Genomic DNA, 19,999 nt, shown 5'->3' with positions numbered 1-19,999 from the left:
TTAACGGGAGTACAAATCAGCGTGAAAATATTTAAAAAAAAAAAAAGAAAAAAGACACGCTTAATATAGCTTTTACAAACATTTTGAGATAGAATTATTCATCAGCTTTACATTTAAAACGAAAAAAAAATGAATAGATTTAAGGTACACGGCATCCTTTTAATTACACATTGTGTAAAAGAAACAATCGAGACAAGCCAAAGCGAGACTCTCAAAGATTTTTGCATCCGATTATTCCGTTACCTTAGAAAAGGAGACTTGTCTCTGGAAAGTGGAGCGTATGATTAATTAGTCTTTGAGATCCGTTTCTACCGTAAACAAAGGAGGGCCGGTATATCCGAACGCAAGTTCCGGACGCGCGAGAATGCGCCGCGAAATAAGGTGTTCCTGGTCTACCAGCTGTTTAACTGAACGGCACGACGGTTGCAACGTGTGTTTACGACACGGGGGGCAGCGCGCCGAGCAGCCCGGCGGCAGACGACGGATAATAAATCACGGCCTCGGCAGGCTAACGCGTTCTATTCCGCGGCGTGTTGGACGAGGTCTACTTTCAAAAACGGAAAAATGGCAGGACGCGCGTGGAAGGAGACGTATATACACTTTCGCGGAGGCGAATCATCGTCGTCACTGGAGCGAAGGTCGGCCGGCTTCCTTAAAGACGCGATCGAACTTGGCCGTTCCCTTGCAAAGGAATATATCCTTACAATGCGCAATACGCGACGATGATCTGCGTATACACAGTGCAGTGCAATAAATTGCGATATATATCTGAGATCGTCATCGTTTCCGTGAAAAAAAAAGAAAAAATAGTCGAGTCAGGAAATATTATGATTACCAGTCGTTCTCAGCGTGTCTCTTTCTCTCTTTTTCTCGCGGGGTGCAACGAATCTTGCGACCAAGTTAAATCGCAACGATCTTGAGAACGATTTCGCGAAGAAACGACTTTTCGACGGGTGTCGAGGCTGGCGCCGTAATTTTATTACCTAGCTCTCGGAGCGACAGCGGGTTCCCTATTTGTAATACGCGATTTACTAGCCGGTGGAATTCACTTAAGGCCTCCCGGGGGACCCGCCGCGATTTCGTAATGAAGCGCAATAAAAGCGCTTCGCGGCTACGCGAGAAGATGACACACGCTCTCTCGTCTCGAGTATATTCCACCGGTACCCAGATACTCGACGGCGGCAGATGTTACGACTGTTAAGCCAGGGCTCTGAACGACTGACTCGACAGATCTCGCGTAAAAAAGAGGTGGTACCGAGTATTATGCGGTGCCTTCCTCTTCCTAGAGGTAACGAGCGTGCTGGTAGCTCGGGACTCGGGAATGAGTCGGGACTTCCGGAAATGTTACACGCTCTCGACGCGCCGCGCCGCTTCGCGGTGCCTCTGAAGACAACGCCGAAGAGAGAGAGAGAGAGAGAGAGAGAGAGAGAGAGAGAGAGAATCGGCGCGGCGGCCGGGCTCTCGGGCTGATGAATTCGCTACATCGTAGTCGAGTTCTTTATCAACTTTACACGCGCCAGATCTAAATCACCGCCGTTCCTTTTCACAGAAACTCGTAGTCATCGGACGCTATATACGGCATCGTATACGTGAGATTACGTTACTATGTAGCTTTGGTATTTCACATTATCTTTCAAGGCGTTCTATCAATTATATCGAGTTATTAGCAACTTCGCCGTCATTCCTTGAAAGCAAACTTTATCGTACCGCGAGGCGCGCGTCGCTGTAAGACCATCGCTAATCCTCGCGCTGGACCGGTGGCCAGTGTAGCGCGACGTTACGCGGAAGACTTCTCACCTTCGGTTAAGTCCCCAGCCTTGAGGTACTTAATAATTTTTTTTTGCACGCTCCGCGAGTGGTGAGTCGCGCATGGCATTACGCGTAGGAAAAATCTAAGCGCTCTCGTGCCGCGGCGGCTGTCGCGCGGCGATTTATCGCGATCCATAAGCGGCGCGAAGGTAAACACAAAAAAGGCGGCTGAAACGCCCGAGGAGAAAAAAACAGAGACGAAGACCGCGACCGCGAGGTGAGGCGGTGAGAGCGTGGAGGCCGACTTCGCGTCCACCTGCTGCGGTATGTCGAAGGACGCGTCTTCTGCATAGATCGCGACGTGGCGCGGCGTCGAAGAAAGTAGGCGCGAGCTTAGGGTCGCCAACACACCGGCGAACGATCGCGCGCGTACGAGAGATTGCCTATCGAACGAGAGAGTCTGCGGGGCCGCGTGTGAATCGTCGACAGGAGGAATATGCCTTCGAGCCCGACTGCCACCAAACGCGCCTCGACAAAGCGATTCCCCTCGCGACTCGGGAAATCGAATTGCATATATGACGCATCTCGTTCCGACGCGCGTTTCGTATTGAGTTATCCTCGTCCGAAAGAGAGAGACGGAAAAAGAGATGCGAAATCGGATTCCGCACGCCCATCTGCATATGCATTTTGGGGGCATGTGTGGAAATAGCAATTCACCCAGCCGGCATCCCTGCCCGTCTCCCGTTCCACACTGTAATCTCGCGCGACGGATTGCGCGCGTGGAAAAGGCCCATACTCGGTAACGTTCTATTACGAGCGCTTAGAGAAATTCGAGATACACACGGCAGACAGACTTTGAGACGCGAGTTGATGTATGGCGCGTCCCAGAACTGTCACAGCATCTTGCGGAACTTTTCGACTAATTCAATACTTTTTTATTTTCTTAACGGAAATTTCACGTAACGCGTCATGTTTTTTTTTAGAGGGGTGTACCGAATCTGTCAACGTGACATATGTTTCGCGCAATAAAATTGCAAATATTAAGATTACGCCAGCACGTAATATCCACTTAAAATCAATGGAAACTTTTTACCTCTTCATACTTTCAACGCTTCGTTCTTCAAGTTTTTTAATTTGCAGTTACTTTTTACTCAGATTTAACAGAATTACACAGTTAAAAATCGACAGCAAAATTTAATGTAACGGAAGCAAATTTCCAACAGTTACAATAAAAACATTTAATGTACATTTAATATAAATTTAATGTTGCCAAAAGTGCGCTAAATTTCCAGGCACATGCTTTTCAATAATATATTATAAATACGTTAAATTTCATGAATATAAAATTTCACAAAAATACATTAAATTTAAATAACATAGAATTTAAACAACATTGAATTAAAATACATTGATATTTTTAACAGTGTACTAAACAATTAACGTTTACAGGGAGAAAATAAATTCATAAATTTCATTATTTTATTATAAACAAAAGTCCCGGAAAATCAGAGAAAATGTACCGTTGTAAACCGGATAAAAAAAATTACAAACCAATAATTTTGATTGCGACCGGTAGTTGTTGCGTTAAAAGTTGCGATCGACGGGTGTGGCGGCAGTTGAGGATTAGCTTGAATTTCGCAGAACTTTACAAGTCGTGAAAACTCGTGTTCTAACGACTTCAGAAGTTCCTTCAATTCGCGTCGGTTACCGGTGAAAAAAAAAAGCTGTAAGAACGCGTCAGTGGAAAAAGATGTACATATACGGCAGTAGAACAAGAAGATAAGTCCGGCGCGGTGGAAAAAGAAGGTAAGAACACGACAGTTGGCGTGAAGGAAGCGAGGAAGAGCTGAAATCATCGCTCTCCCGTGTGAAACCTCCCGAGGTTACAATACCGCAAGCGGTGAGTTAGGGTGTGCTTATAGTAAATGTGTGTTTCAGCGAGAAGTCATACTGGCAAATTCACGCTGAAAGTATTTTCAAACTAAGGTAAGTCTCGACACGGAAAGCTCGCACGAGCCAACGACGTGTATAATACGAATACGTGTAATATCTCCCAGGTAAAAAAAGTAAAGGAAAGAATTTGTAAGTAAGTGACAAAATTTAATTAACTTAAATTAGCATTATTAGGCATTATAAAAATATCAACGATAACTGTGTTGACATGATATTCGCTGTATACCGAGTAAAAGTATCGACACCTGTTAAACTGACGCGCTCATACGTGGGAATACGCGAACGCCTGCGGGCCCATGTGTATTAATGCGAGAGCAATTCCACATGGCATCTGCAGCCACACCTCGCACGGCATGCGATGCACATTTGCGGCGCGACATGTAAATTCGTAGAGTAAAGCCCCGCGAGCCGTATTCGCGTCGGGATGACCACGTAAAGGCATACGAGGAGAGGAGGGTGGAAGAGCGGGGGAACGACACGGCGAAGGTGGAGACACGAGTTTCGAGCTCTTCGATTAAAATGCCATTGGCGAAAACGTGCCGCGGGCATGCTCCATCGGAGGAAAACCGTATTTCGTTAAGGGACACGATCGCGCTCCTCAGAAGAGCATGATCGTGTCGCCGCGATCATGTTCGCTCCTGAATCGTGCTCGATCTCGATTTGCCATCCGTGTGCTTTCGTTTCTTACTCAAAACCACGATTAACAATCTTGGGAAAAAGTACCGTTAGAGATAATCTCGGATAAGATTATTAAGCTTTTAAAACGAAATTTGAAGGATAAAAAAAAATTAAAAGAATTCAATTGGTGGGAAAATTGTCCGACAGATGCAAAATTTATTGCATTAAAGTTTTACGTTGCCGGCAACAAGATTAATACTTCTGACGATGGGGAAAAATGCTGAATTTAAAGTGAAATTACTCAAGATCTTTATCGGAACGATGAGATGTGCCTTTGAAACCGCAGTAAAACTGTGTAATGGATGACGAATTAGCAATAGCACGAAACGCATTCCCGATGCAAATTGAAAAGACGTATGGCTGCTACCGTACATTAAAATCCCGTTTGCACTGCGTATTCTTTACAATCAACGTTTCGCTTAAATAGGTATTCATGTATTCTGATACATTCCAGTGCGCCACGTACGTACGATGCTAAAGCGCAGCGCGTGAAAAGATTTCTACCCGGTCTTCTTTCTCCGCGCACGCATTTATCATTGCAGTCATCCTTAGGCTGCAAATAATGCAGCTGGTTAAGTGCACTCCCCTTTGATCCGCGAACGATCTAACATCGCGCGGCCACGGCTGGATCCTCATACATCTCTTCCGAGAGCTACATACCGCGTGCGGTATCACGTACAAATCCATCCACTCGAAAAAGTGACGACGTTAAACTACGTGTAATAAAATTTGTTCATAACGCCAAAGGAAGAGATTGCGATCTCGCACAATAAATTTTATCGCGGGCTCTCCTACCGCGCTCTCCGCTTTACTTCCACTCATTTCCAGTTTCTGTTGAAATTAGAAGGGAAAAGAAGCGATCATAAATTTTTTTTTAACAAAAATCCGATATTGCGTTTTAAAAAAATTGTGCGAATGTTTTTAAAAATATCGATCTGAAATTATTACGTGCACGCAAAGGACGGTTTTGCTAAAGCATCTAAAAATTTAGTTGGACACATCTAAAAATAATTTTGTTAAGCTATAAAACTGACAATAAATTGCTAGAATGTCAAAATTTTTTGCAGCATTGCTCATCATGTGCTCGAACATTCGTCATAGTTATTTCGATAGTGCAATAAAACTATTTTCAGATAAATATTTAGATACTTGAAGAAAATCGTTCTTTCCATGTACGTACAGTAAGTGTACGCGCAGTAAGAGGACGCATTCATTACGAAGACATTGTTTCCTCGTCATGAGCGATAGGAATGACGATAGATCGCGCGGGGACTTCGCATTCATCAGAAACTGTCAAGCGCAGAGAAGCGACGAGTTGAAAGAGTTACCGAGCTGTCTGACTGCTCTTTAGAACAAGCAATCGGATCGAACGGGTCGATTTGTGAGGCGCACCGCGCGGGCAAATTGCGCAATGCCAGTTTTGCATAACGTTTCGCACGCACCGCGCCGTCGTTCCCGTTATGACGGCGGCGGCGGCGGCGACGCGAAGCCGCAAGATCGTCCGCCGCACGAGCGTGCATATGCGCGCACGATGCACACGCCTTCCCCCCTCGAGCGTGGATTTGCGCGCACCGACAATAGATATTCCGTAACGCCCACGTTAGCGGGAGACAAAGGCCTGAATGGCCGGTCGGCAGATGCACGGGTTACACCGACGGTTATGCACCGACGTAATGCACCGACCAAGTCCGTCGATTTAGAACGCGCCGCGCCGCACCGCGCGCTCTGTCCATCCGTTTATTCGTTCTTCGTGACGAAGGCGCGGTACCCCGCCTGTGCGCGCCACGTAAAAGGCGCGCACACGCACGTGTTTGCTTGCAACGCGTGTATGTGTGTGTATGTACGTGCATGTACGTGTGTGTGTGTGTGTGTGTGTGTGTGTGTGTGTGTGCGCGTGTGCCGCACGGAGTTACGTAATTCGGAGAAGAGCACGCGGCCAAAGGAGCGAACCGGGCGGTGACGACACCTTTCTACGGATAGAGGAGAGACGGAAAGAAAAAGATCCGGGAGTGTCCACTACACGAAACGCCAGGCTCGTGCCCAGCCCATCTCTCACGATACAAAACGTCCTCCTTCGTAGGAGAGACGAGATTCCCTCGCGAATTCCTATGTCATGTCGACTGCCTCTCGATTTATCGTGCATAATTGATGAGCGATGAAAAAAATGGTAAATTTCCAATAGGAATCTTAATGAGTAGTAAATTTTCATTGTTGCAAGTTTTCTGAGCTTATTAAAAACTATAATGAAATAATCAAATGAGTTTCGTTTCGGTTAGACATTTGTCACTTCAACCATCGTCAACGGAAACAGAAATTGAACTCAAATGAGATTCTCGACCGTTCGTACGGTGTAATAGCTGCATTGTTCAACAAAACTTTTACATTCGCGACATTCCTCGAATCTAATGCTTTTCTCTTGTTAAAAAATTCGTCTCTCCCTCCCACTTCGCATTCGCTTCACGTAATCGAGGATTTTCCAATTCGTAGCAGCCTGGCTGAAAGCTGCCTGAAGTTGCACCGATATTTTCAAATGCAGCGGCGCACCTTTGCGCATCTCTTTGCAGCACACCGCTCGAAATATCTGTAATGAATTGGAAACGCGTCGCAACACCGCACCGGGGGGACATGCCCGTAGGAACGTCCCCGATGACGACATTCTCTTTTGTCAAGAGGAGAAAGACCCCGGCGACGTCTGAAAGCGTCCCAACGATGTCCACCGAGAGAGTCGGACTTCGGACCTGCCCACGTTCGGCCTCAAACGCGGCTCTTTTCCCGCCGTTTCCTCTCGCCCACGAGGATCATCGGCTAAACGGAGATCGTGAATCGTTCATTTCAATTCTACGAGAAACGCACGCGGCGATGGTACGATAACCGAACCGGTGGAGCAATAGGCCGATAGGTAATCGATAAGCGCGACGACGCGATGCGTCCCGCGTGTGGGTCGCTATTTGCCTAGTTACCCACATCGCCCGGCCAGGCTATGTGAAATCGGAAATTAGAAATCGGACAGATAATGTGGGTGCAGAGATTCCGGGTTTCTAACAATGAGAAATCGCATGGTCGCCAGCCGGTGCAAGGTGTCATAAATTTAGAGGAGCCGGCACGCGAACCGTCATCGACGTCGTCGCCGACGACGACGGTGACGGCGACGGCGGCGACAACGACAACGACGATAAGCGACGGGAGGACGATGACTATGGCTAATCCTACTTCCGAGCGTCCCAGTTTCATCGTTTCAACGGGCCACGAGATTCATCGATGGAGCAACGTTGCAAGTGGGTCAAACGCAACGCAAAGTCCATAACTTCGATTACCTCGCAACGCGCGCGAACCGGTGCACGTGCGCGTCGTATTACGATGAGCAGGTGGTGTTTCGAATTTCCATAAAATGCGAAAACCATTATTATGGATAATGAGTCTCGAATAAGCTTGTTCGCGGCGGATAAAATTATAGCGTCGCCAGCGTAAACTCTACCCCAGCTAAAAATTGGCTGAATTTTTAAGATGTATTTCAGCCTTTTTGCACGTATAAATTATTTATAAATTCCCATCGCCGAGCTCCACTTGTAATTAAATCATATAACATTACGGTGGGAGGAGGATTAAAACTTTTTTTTAGCGATTTTTGATTTTATCCAATTATCGAGAATGTAAATGACAGCAATCGTCCGTAAATAAAGCTCGCCGTGAAACGCGATACCGGATAACTTCTGTTACTGAGAAACAGAGACGCGTTGGAGATCGGACTTGGCCGGGACCACGAGGCTTCGCCATTAGGGGGGCCCGCCGATGCCATTAGCGCCGCTCTGAGTGATAGACGCCAACATTAGCCGTCCGACGACTCGTAACTTTCGCAGCTATCCGCGCTATTATCCCGCGAGAAGACTCCTCCGGATCAGGTCCGATCTCGATGCGCCGTCAGTCCGGTGCTCTTTTGCCGAAGGTTCGCCTTTCAAGGTTTGCCTTTAACGGGCACCCCCGCGGTCTCTTCTGCATCGCCGCCGCCGCTGACGACGACAACGACGACGACGACGACGACGACGACGACGAAGAAAAGGAGCGAGGAGAGCCGCGGCGGAACGACAGAGGATTCCACGGCTGCCAAAGGCAGGCGACGAGCACGAGGCTCACGAAGGAATCCACGACTATCGGAAGCGATCGCCGAATGCACGGGCAATAATTTACTCCCTCCCCTCCCCCTTCCCCCCTCGGGGTCTACCTCCACCCTCGTCGCGGCCGGTCGGCCGGTCGTCGAGTCTTCTCGCGTCTTTCCTCCAAGTTCTCGCGGAACATCGCGCCGCTGCGGCTGCTGTGGGAAGAATATCGGATCCGTTAGGCCCGTTTCACACAGGTCGCGGAATTTTCTCCTTCGGTAAATGCTGGAGAGAAACGAGGCGCGAGGGTGACACCGAGATAGGTATACGGCGAATCTAGTCGCCATAAATACATCATGCCTACCTAATTTACCTAATCCTTTAAATAACGGCGGATTTTAGAAAACCATTCCTAATCTGTTACTTGGCACAATGCGAACTGTGCGCTCTTTTCATTTTTCAAACTTTGTCTGAATCAACATTAATTTTTTATACAAAGACAGCAAGTGTATTTCCCTAAATAAAAATTTATTGCACTTTATATTTTTGAATAAAAGATTTATATTATTTAATCGAGCGCAATTATTCAAGTATTTATATAAATTAAATATACAGGTACAACTAAAATAAGATAATAAACTTCGGGACCGAGCTTTCCACACTAAAACATGAAAAAAAGTTCATATAAACAGTGGATGTCTATACATCCACTGTTACTGAGTAGATATAACTCAAAATGTTTAAATATTATACCTGCTAACCGCCGTCTCGTGGAGAGATCTCGACCCTCTAGATTTTTATTTGTGGGGACACTTAAAGTCCTTAGTTTATGAAGTTTCAATCGCCAAAGAAGATATGCTACGCCAACGCATCTTTGATGCTTGTAACACCATTCGCAATTGCCCCAAGATTTTTGAAAGAGGGCGACAGTCAATAGCCCAAGAATAAATATTATTAAATGATAATAAATATTACTTTTTCATTTTCCACTATTAACAAATATTTTAAACTGTATCTCAGTAATAATAGGTTTAGTAAGTTAATAATAAATTTTTTCATGTTTTGGCGTGAGAAGTTTGGTCCCAAGGTTTGTTACCTTATTTTAGTTACATTCTATGTACATACTTATTGATCGATCAATCTAAGTGATGATAAGAAGCCTGAGATCTCAATTTAATCACGAAATCTCAAAGATCTATAAAATTCTATAGATATATTCTATATTCTATTCTGCAGCATAAACGCTTATTGTACCTATATTACCGTTTAGCCCGAGTAAAATACTTTTACTTGGCGCGCGGCGAAGATACAACCGCGCGTGTCAGAGTCTGTGACAAACAATTCGCGATTACTGGCGGCCGCATTAATCAGCCCGTATATCGCCCGATCGAAAATAATTTAAGATCTATTGTGCCCGTTTCGCATCGCGCTATCTGATAAAAAGTCTGTTCGCATGAAGCAGGTCTTAATGCTAACCCGCGCGCATGCCAGAGGAGAATAGCAGTAAAGGCATTGTTAGTAGTGCGCGTCCCGTTACTTTGTTGCAGTTGACAGCGAATAGCCAAAGCAAGCGAGAATGCCCTACGGCGATGACTATCGATTTCATGGAAAAACCACGCGCGCTTTTATTCATCGATTAAATAGACGCTTCATTCACCATTGACGGTTAAACAGCCACGGCGTACGCGTCGCTTTAAAACATCCGCGCCATCGAACTCGCGGTAGTATAGTTTATTTACGATTCATACCATTTCATGCTGTTTAATTTTATGACCGAGTCACTGGCAAATATTAGATTTTCTCACTGTAATATAATAAGCATTCGACGCTTTTTTTCCGTAAAAATTACATTGGTTAAAAATCCAAAACGCGTTGTCAATCGGGTTTAAAAAATTGAAAAAAAAATCATAGAGGTACTTGAAGTATTCAAGATGATTTACACAAAGTTTTATTGTGATTGTCTGTTTAGTTATTTTGTGAATAAATAAATAAATGAATTTTGTTTATTTTACAGAACTGATCTCTGCACATCAAAATAAAATTTTACATAAATCATCTTGAACGTTTTAAAGTACTTATAAAGAAATTCAAATCTTTTCCATTATTTCTTACTTTGTTATATTTTCATTAGAGCACATGTCTACTTTTTTATTGAAATCATTTTTTACCCAAATAGAAAATTTTTCAAATGCAGTATAAAACAATCTGCAATTTTTCATAAATTTTCTTAAATGTTTTAAGAAACGTCCTGTACATACATCTTTAAACACACGTTCACGTCACGTTAATGTTAAACGCGCAACTCGTGCTATCCGCCGCGATACAAGCTACGTTCCAGCGAAGAGCGGATTAAAATTTAGACGTCAGACCGGCGCGGAGCGGCGGCGATCGCGTTCCGCGGGATGCGAAGGAAGGATTCGTGGAATGATCGCGCATGCAAGCTCGCCCGCGACTATAAATATTTGCGTGCGGCTGCGCGACGCGACACGACGCGGCCGTGTACACGGGCGCTCTCGGCGCGGTTACCGGTTTACCCGCGCCGTAATATCGCATCGCGAACAGCCGGTGGAAGAGGAGGACGGTCGAGATTAGTTCCGATTGCAGTGCGCCGCGACGGAGAGTTATAGGAAGGGCTCTCCCCGACTGCGCCCGCCGACTACTCGCGCGGCCAGGCATCGATCCCGGACTACCGACTGTTCCCCTGCCCGTTAATGAGTCATGTTTAATTGGCGTGGGAAGCCCGCGGCGGCTTACGTCCGCGTAACGGAATTGAACCGTACCCGATGCAACCGGTGCCGCGCGCGAATGCACCCAGCGCTAATGTCCCGTCCCCCCTTTCCCCCCTCCCTCTCTCTCTTCTCTTCCACCCCGCGAGAGATACAGCAGCCGGTCGTGCGATTCTCCCTGGAGACACACACACACACACGAGCGAGGATCCGACCAATTCTCGAGCGGACGAACGCAACGTACGAAGCAAACGTTTTTTATCGCGCCACGCGCAAAATTATGCGCTAGCGGCGTGTTGACATTATGGTTAACGAGTAATTGTGCTCGGGGTAAATGCTTTCCACAGGATTCCGTGACCAATCGCGACCGGGCTTGCAAAAACGCGCCGTCAAATTGTGATTTCACGTTGCTCTCGTGCGTGATTTGACGCGTGCCAGCCGCGAGGCGCATCGACACCGGAAATACCGTCGTAACAGATGGTACGCGTCGCGAGATCGGCTCCGGACATTTGCGCAGCCCGAGGCGCGGGATTAAAATTTCCTCTCCCTCCCCCCCCCTTCTGCGCTCGTTACGTTGGCTTCTATCGATAATTCTTCATCTTTTGCATATTAATAACGCAAGGAGACCGTTTATTCCGTTTGCTACGCGCAAATTCAAAAATTCATCTATAACTTTCTAACTCGCGGAATAAAGTTTTGTACAGTTCCTTAACTTTCACATTGGCTGGAAAAAAAATTAACTGTAAAAGAATTACCGCGCAGCTCGGCGGCCAACCGACTACTAACATCGACTTGAAGTTCTATAACTCGATGCGACCAACGACGTTCATCGACCATGTCCTTCAACGACGCCGGTTGCCGTGGCTCTTATAGCCGCCGCAACAGCCGGATCGCGCGAAACGCGACTGGAAGATCTTGAATACGTTCCCCCCAGAGCGTGCCGGCGATTCTCTATTTTCGTTTCGTGAAAGGATCCACGATATTTCATGTCACGGACACGAGCGAGAGAGCGTTTTATTACCACGACTGGCAGTATTGCTTCATAGAACGGCGGCGCGTACGTACCTACGTTGCCCTAACGACGAACTACGCGAACGTTTGCGTTAGTCGAGAATAGAGTTAAAACCAGATCGCGGTGGACGCTAATATCCGTGTAATTGGAATAATACACAAATTTACGAGCAGGCGGGTACATGCCGCGCGGAGTAGACGAAGAAACACCACCGATCAAAAACTCAACGTACTTGCTTTCAGTTTGAATTAATTAGACAGCGATTACGAATATTCACACGCAAGTCAGTTTGTATTATATGTAAGATGTAGGCATGATAATTAAGAAACTTTTGATCAATAAAATGTTCCAGTTCTTTTAACACCTTAAATGAACAAAATTTCGAATTTAACTCCTCAGTCTTGCTTTTGTTTAACGATACAAAACTGTGATCGTCTTAATTTATAAATACAATTTTTGAACACACTCTTGTTCCGTGTCAAACACTCGTTGATATAAACTACAGTTAACATAATAAGCATTCGTACATTCTTTTGTTTCTCCCAATAAATTATTCTTCTGATTCCAGGATGTTTATTCTTTTGTAAAAGAATTTCCTGAGAATTTTATTAAAAATTAAAGAACTTTTAATGTAACACTTTAAAATAAATTTGCGTTATTATATTAATCGTACAATGAACGAAACGGCATATAACGATTTGTCCGGAGTGCTGTAGCTCACTGACAGTACAGAATACAAAATTTGAGCATACTTCAATTTAGAACAATATACTATCTTTTATTGTCAATGATATTTTTAATAAAAACTCGCAAGTCACGCGAGAATGTATTTCAATGTACACGAATGTGCATGCCACATTTATTGTCAATCGATTATCGACATGTATTAAAAAAAAAAAGGAAAAAGATGATAAAAACAATTTTATCAGAAAAAGACAGAATTTAAATTTAAAATAGAATTCCAACAATTTTCTCGAGTTTTAATAAAATTCTATAAAAATCCATCATGTTCACAAATAAAAAAAGAAACTCTCTGACAATTTCAGGTTTTCCCGCTTTTCCCTGGTAGGAAATCCCTTGGGCGCAGATATTTCAAACGGTCGGTAGCCGGTCGGAGACGATTCAAGTCGCAGGATCTCCTTTTGTCGCGAGGATTCGCCCATTTGCGAGCAGCCGATTGCGTCGTTAGAGCGTTAAGGGGAACGAGTACTTACAAGTACTCGCGAGAGGCGACGGCAACACACACGTTCCTGTTCCCGCGTGCGGCGTAACGTGCATCGCGAATGCCAACACGAGTCACACCTATCATAGAGAGCCTGTGGGTGGCGCCATGTATTCGCGAATAAGTCGTACGACCGGCATCCACGACGCGACGGAGCGCGAGGTGCTTCACGAAGCGCTCGAAGCGACGGAGCGCTAGTTATTATACGTGCACCGTCCGACCGAGGAGAGATTTTATCGGCATGAATAATCGCGCGGAAATTTTAATGTCCGTTAAGAGCAACGACACCTGATCGCGCGAGGATGACGTACCTCTCGCGGGTAACTGTACGCGAGTGTCTCTGTTCCCGGATACACTTGCCATACGGCGTGACGCGTCGAGAAAAAAATGATCGATTGTCGTCAGGTTGTTTCGAATCTGGGAATTATGAGCGATTTAGCATCGCGTATCAAAAAAGTCTACACCTGCCTACGTAATTTTTCATGTAATTTTCATGATCCTATGTTATCATTTTGTGACAAATGCAATACATACTATATATCAAAGTTTCTGATTGAAAAAGCGAACAATTTTCAAAAATAAAAACACTACAAGAAAAATGAGAGTATTAATAGAACGGCGGCAGGTATGAATGTATAAATATATTTTACATGCATCATTGAGTAAAAAAATATCGTGCGTCGGTTGACAGATTCTCTAAAAGACGAATGCATCGAATTTCGAGCGTTCAGGAGCATTCGAAGTGAATGAATTCAGAATAAAATCGATTTGACTTACCTCCCTAGACGTCGGTGCCCCCAGGACGCAGGGGCTGTCCGGGCGGCGGGGCGCACTGGCCCACCGCTTGCTCGAGAGCTCGCTCTCCTCCTGAAACAATAAACGCGACCTGTAATTAGACAAGATGAAGGTAAAGGTGATAGGCGGTGGGGTCTGATGAGCGCTATTATGGCAATCGTAATGGCCGGCTTGGAAACGAAATTGCTCTTTGCAGAAAATTAGCGAGAGGGAGAGAAAGAAACCGAAGGGGATGAGAGCTAGAATATATAGTCGCGGCATAAGTCGTGGGTACCCGGCAAATCCAAGTCTGTAAAATGTGCAGTCACATTTTACGCATTTGCATTTTTGATATATTAAATTAAATTTGTGCGTGTAAATAATTTTTGTACTTGTCAAACGCTTAGACGCGCACCAATATTAAATTGCACGTCTAAGCATATAAAAAAAAATTACCCGCACATAAATGCGTAAAATACGTAAAATGCGTCGTCCCTGAGACCGAGTCGCGAGCTACGAAAAAATGGCTGCTACGATGTGTCGCAACGACAGTAGGCATGAACATCGATACGTTTCAATTTCAGATCCAAAAGCACAAACCTTGTGAAATGATCGACGAGACGCTCGCGACTGATACCGCGCGAGTAAATTAAACATGATAAGAGGCAGTAACGTCGCGCGTCGTAGAAAACAGTAAACACAATAGGTTATTCACTCACCCCACGGTCGCTCCGCCGGCGCCCGACGCCACCCAAGCGTAGCTCCATGGCACTCACACATACTCGAGAACACTCGACACACGATCTCACACGCGAGCACGCGCTAATTACCGAAACGCAACGAGTACAGAGGCTCAATTGCGCGGGCCGTACGTAATTCCCGATTAAACGCGATTAGAGAACGCTTCGGTGCGCTGCGTCTCCGTTGGCGGCGGATGACGTCATCAGCGGCAACTTCACTCCGGTTTATCGCGCCGCGACACGACGCGAGTCAAGTCGGAGTTAAGATGCCGAATCGACGCGGTTAATCTTTACTTTCTTTATATGTACGAGTATGTTAACGCGCGTTACGGCACGCGTTAAATACTCTGTACGTGCACGGAAGCTGTCTCGATTAGCCGTGTCGATTTCGGCCTCTTAACCCTAGCTTGACTCGCACGGTAGATCGGAGTGAAGTTGACATCGTTCGCTGTCGAAGCTCTCTCCCGCCAACGGAACGTCGCACAGCGACGCAGCGCTCTCGAATCGCATTTTATCTACGCAATTGGTCCTCCATTCCTTGCGTTTCGGTAATAAGCATGCGAGTGTAAGATTCTACGGAGAAGCAGCTGCGAAGGATTCCGAGGGAAGAAGCAGCACTGGCAGCAGAGACGCAGTCGACGCGGGCGTGCGTCGGTCAACGCGACCGAGGTGGGGATAACCTATCATTTACTTGTTTATTTACTCGCGCGGTGTCGCGAGTAAATAATTTAATCGCTCGCGACGCACTCGCGTCGCGTGTCTCGTCGATTGTTTTACACACCGCTGTCCGAGATTTGTGGTTTTGAGTTTGCAATTGAAATGTATCGATGCCCATGCCTACTGTCGTTCATGCATTCGTAATGTTTTCGTAGCACGCAACTCGGTCTCAGGAACGACATTACATTGCAAATTCAAATGTATTTTTATGTAAAATCATGTTATTACGCATTTATGTGAATGTAATTTTTGTACTTTTTACACGCTTGTATCAATATTTAATTGCACGTCTAAGCGTGTAAAAAGTACAAAAACCCTAAACGCATAAATTTAATTTAATGCATAAAAGATTCAAATGCGTAAAAAGTAACTACGTTTTACACATTTGGATTTGCAGTGTAGTTCTTAGCGCGCGCGTATAAATCACGAGAAAGCAAATCACGAGAAAGCAACGCTGTAATTTATTTAATATTACATCAAAGTAACGCTGAATAGATTTCATATAACAGTGAATTCTAGAAAAAGATGTATAAAAATCAAGGCTTTTTATATTTAATTTGTTATATCAAGAATTTTAATAGAAAATAGAAAGGACAGTGAGACGCGTTTGATTTCCTTTTAAGATGTTAAATATATTACGCGGCGAGTAATAATCATCACGCATCGAGTAATCATCCGCCGAAGATTACCGTATGCATAACTTTAAATAAGTATGGTAACGATGTACAAGCGACTGTGGGCACAGGTTCCGTTTCAACGTGTTTCGACGAACGAAGTATAGCAACCGCAAATTTACGCGCGCTTTCGCTCGTCAATCGACGAAGCACAAATCGAGTCGTATTGCAATTACATACATCGCCGAATATCGCGATGATCAAGACTCGTTAATAACTCTCGCGTCCGTCCTACCTTTAATTTCGACTTCCTTGAATGGAAGCTGTATGCCAGGTGCGACGACGCGGTACTTATTAACGGTAAACATATTGCAGGGTGTAAATCAATTGTCAAATTAACAATCGTTTCTCACAATAAGTGCGCGATAAAATATCCTCTTGCTTCTGCGGAACGCCATTTAGCATTAATATAAAGAAAGTGACCAACGTCATCACATATTTTTTATATGGAATTAAAAAATAATAAGTTAATAAGTTAATTACTTTAAAATATAATAAATAAAAGAATGTATCTGTAAACGAAATTGTTGCAATAAAATAAGTATGTGATTTTTGTGTCAATTGAAAAAACAATGGAAATGAAGTATAATGTTTTAAAGTACCTAGAAGAGTATCTCTTCTCCCACGTATAGCAAGGTAAATCCGTGCAGCAATGTACAATTTAGAATAGTGCTTTGCGACATGATTAAAGCCTCACAGCACGAAATGGCAGGACAACGCTAATGGATCAATTATGCGAGTCATTCGAAACAAAACAAAGGAAAGGGAACCCTCCATCTCTTTCCTTTCAAACTACCACACCGTGCGCTAGAATAATTAAAATTTTTTGCGCACTTTTAGCCGCGCTGACTCTCATTAACTTATTTCTAATTTAATTGTGTTTGAATTTTGAGAGTCCTCAATTAATCAATAATTAAAATTTATTTCTGTACAGTATTAATGCAATTCTTATTTTACTGATTGAGACAATGTTTGTTCTAAAGCTGCTCGATTGGCTAAATTTCAAGAAATATTTCCATTATATTAATCTAAATTCAACGTATATAATATAATTTTACACAAGTTTCAAAAGAGTGCTAAATTATAATTACTATAAAAATCTTGCAATATAAATCTTACATAACATATTTAATAATTAGTTTGAGGGTCCAACTGTTTCGATGGCCTAACAAAATTATTTTGAAGTTATCTGTATCCAGCTAAATTTTTAGATAACTTTAGCAAAACCATCATTGTGAGTACGTAGCTACCGCGACAAAAAGGAATAAAGTTCGATAATAGAATAAACTAGTGGAAGTAAAATAAAAAAAAACTAATTTCAAACTGTAGAATGTTAGTTTGTCGTGTATAGTGCCAAGTGCAATAGTATCTGGCGTAATGACAGTTGACACACTCCGACACGGTGTTTCACCGTATTTACGTAAAGGCGACAGGCGTCTTTCGGCGACTCGGCGGACACGCGAGCTCGGTTATTAAAACGTTAAAATAATTACAGCTAGGCTCGTGACATACACGAGCTAAGGAAAGAACGGGGAAGGGAGAGAAAGATAGAGAGAGAGAGAGAGAGAGAGAGAGAGAGAATCAGCGACGAGAAATAATTGCGCCAACGTTTCTTGCCATCTCAACCGTATGTACGACAAACTGCGACGACACCCGCGACGAGCGAAGGCGACGATGCATTATGTGCCCTCGGCCGCGCCGCTCGCTCTCGCGAAAGGCGAGACCACCCGCGTTCAATGAGCGACAATGAAACAATCACGAGATACAGATTCGAGCGAGGTGATCGACGGTGGGAACACCGCGATCGCGTTATTCGCGCAGTTTTACGTCTTCGACTTCGGCTTGCGCAACGGCTGGCACGTTAATTGGCTGCTTTTTCATAGTGCGATCCAGGAGAGCCTTAATATTTTTTCAGCTAAGAAACACGTGTTGTTTTTATAATAAAGATTTCTTTTTAACATCTTTCATTATCTTCCGTACTTTGAAAGAGATCCTTAATTTTAAGGAACAATTTCCCGCAGGTTTTCCTCGTTTCGCTCCGTAAAGGCATTATTATCATCGCTACATGATACAGATTACCTTTCTTTTTTTATTGCTAATCCTGCGCACAACCGTGCTGCGATTTACGAGATCCCGTTCTCGCGCAGGACAAATTAACTCCTTTCTTCGTCGTAAAGTTTAGAACTACGTGATTTAGAGGCGTAGTTAAAAAGGACGAAAATGGATTGCGTGTACGTGCGTTTACATCGCACGGCCACCGCAAAGCACGCCCGCAAAACGCACGATGCGTCATTATCGTCGCCTTATTATTACATATTGCATTATTGCAACGTGAGCCCGCGGGCGCACACGTTGCGACGGACTCACCCGCGTTACTTTCGCCGGATTTCTCCTATTTTCCGTGATTGCATCGCGAAAATTGAAATCGGCGGCGCCTTTGGACACACCGCCGTCGAAGTGCGCGTGTCGGACGAAAGAAGAAAAAATTCTCACCGGTTCAGACTCGTCGAGAACGAAAGTTCGCGGGAACGACGAGCGATCTGTGTTTCTGCGATTGAAACGGGAACGCGCGGTGCCGCGGTCCCGCCGGGTACGACGACCCGCGGTGTACGGTTTAATACGAGATCCGACATGCCACTTACGCGGCACGTCGCTCGTATTACAATGTCGTTATTTGGATTCGCGTGGGCGCCGCGTATAAACTCGCTGATAGAAACGTGAAACATCGCGAAGCCAGTTCCGCGGTTCTGCACCGAAAAAGGGATGCGAGCTAAATACATTCTCCTACGTTCAGCACGTGGACGCGCGCGTCCCGTGATGTATACTTTACTTAAGACAGGTTACGACGGAAGCGTTACGTCTAAACCGTATATCTTGCTGATGATATAAACCTAATCTCGAAAATCTTATTAGAAAAGACACATTACTCTAAATTATACTCGTACCTTATATAAACCCGAACGGGAGTAAGATTTCAACTTAAATAAGATTTACCTATACCTCATTTGAATTTAAATGAAAGGTTTATAGAACATAAAAATTTTTTACTTTCATTGTTTCTTATCGTATAGACAAAAACGTAAAATGCCATTATTTAGAGCCCGTTACGTCGTACGTACGACTAATAAGATTAACAAGATTGAGAGATTTCGCTTACAGCAAACCATTCATTGCATAGGATTTCAATTTATCGTACGTAAGAATTCAATTTATACGACCTCAGCCCTTAAAATATAAAAAAAAATGTCGGTTTTATTTATATTAAAAGGCATAGGCCCTTCTGAACGTATTTACGATTTCGTGACACGAATCCATGTCGCCCACGCTTAAAACTGACACTGAAATACGTGTTCGCCAGGATGGAGGCTCGCGATCCACGCCGCTCTTTCGCAAAGCTCTTCATTTTGCAACAGTAGAAGATTTTTAATTAACTTACGAAAAAATCCCAGGCAAATCGCGACTGCTCTATTCCAATGAGATGTGATAAGTAGAGAATTATATTGAATAGTAAAGGATTCTTTCAAACACGATTAAGATGCTAAAGAAAAAAGAAATAGCGTTTATGTTAATAAGAATACAATTAACACTGGATCGGCAATTAATGAAATTAATTAATAAAAATCAGACTCTACTTAAAAACGTCGGAGAGATAAAAAGAAT

The 19,999-nt window shown here is 44.3% G+C and overlaps 1 protein-coding gene across 2 annotated transcripts in view; it reads right to left on the bottom strand.

The window, feature by feature from the left end:
* Positions 1–19,999, bottom strand: part of LOC105198843 (Krueppel-like factor 3) — a 356,983-nt gene that overhangs the window by 212,412 nt on the left and 124,572 nt on the right. Inside the window, exons 1-2 of one of the 2 annotated variants that reach the window (XM_039457953.1) lie at positions 14,928–15,932; positions 14,212–14,301 (exon numbers count right to left, since the gene is read on the bottom strand). In XM_039457953.1, the coding sequence (XP_039313887.1) occupies positions 14,212–14,301; positions 14,928–14,975 (138 nt within the window). In that variant the 5' untranslated portion in view covers positions 14,976–15,932. Of the gene's footprint in view, positions 1–14,211; positions 14,302–14,927; positions 15,933–19,999 lie in introns of those variants that run through there. The other variant, XM_011165688.3, reaches the window with a different exon arrangement.

Source organism: Solenopsis invicta, chromosome 15, assembly GCF_016802725.1.
Source record: "Solenopsis invicta isolate M01_SB chromosome 15, UNIL_Sinv_3.0, whole genome shotgun sequence".
NCBI lineage: Eukaryota > Metazoa > Arthropoda > Insecta > Hymenoptera > Formicidae > Solenopsis > Solenopsis invicta.
Note: the sequence above shows the minus strand (reverse complement) of the source record. Positions and strands in the feature narration are given on the sequence as shown.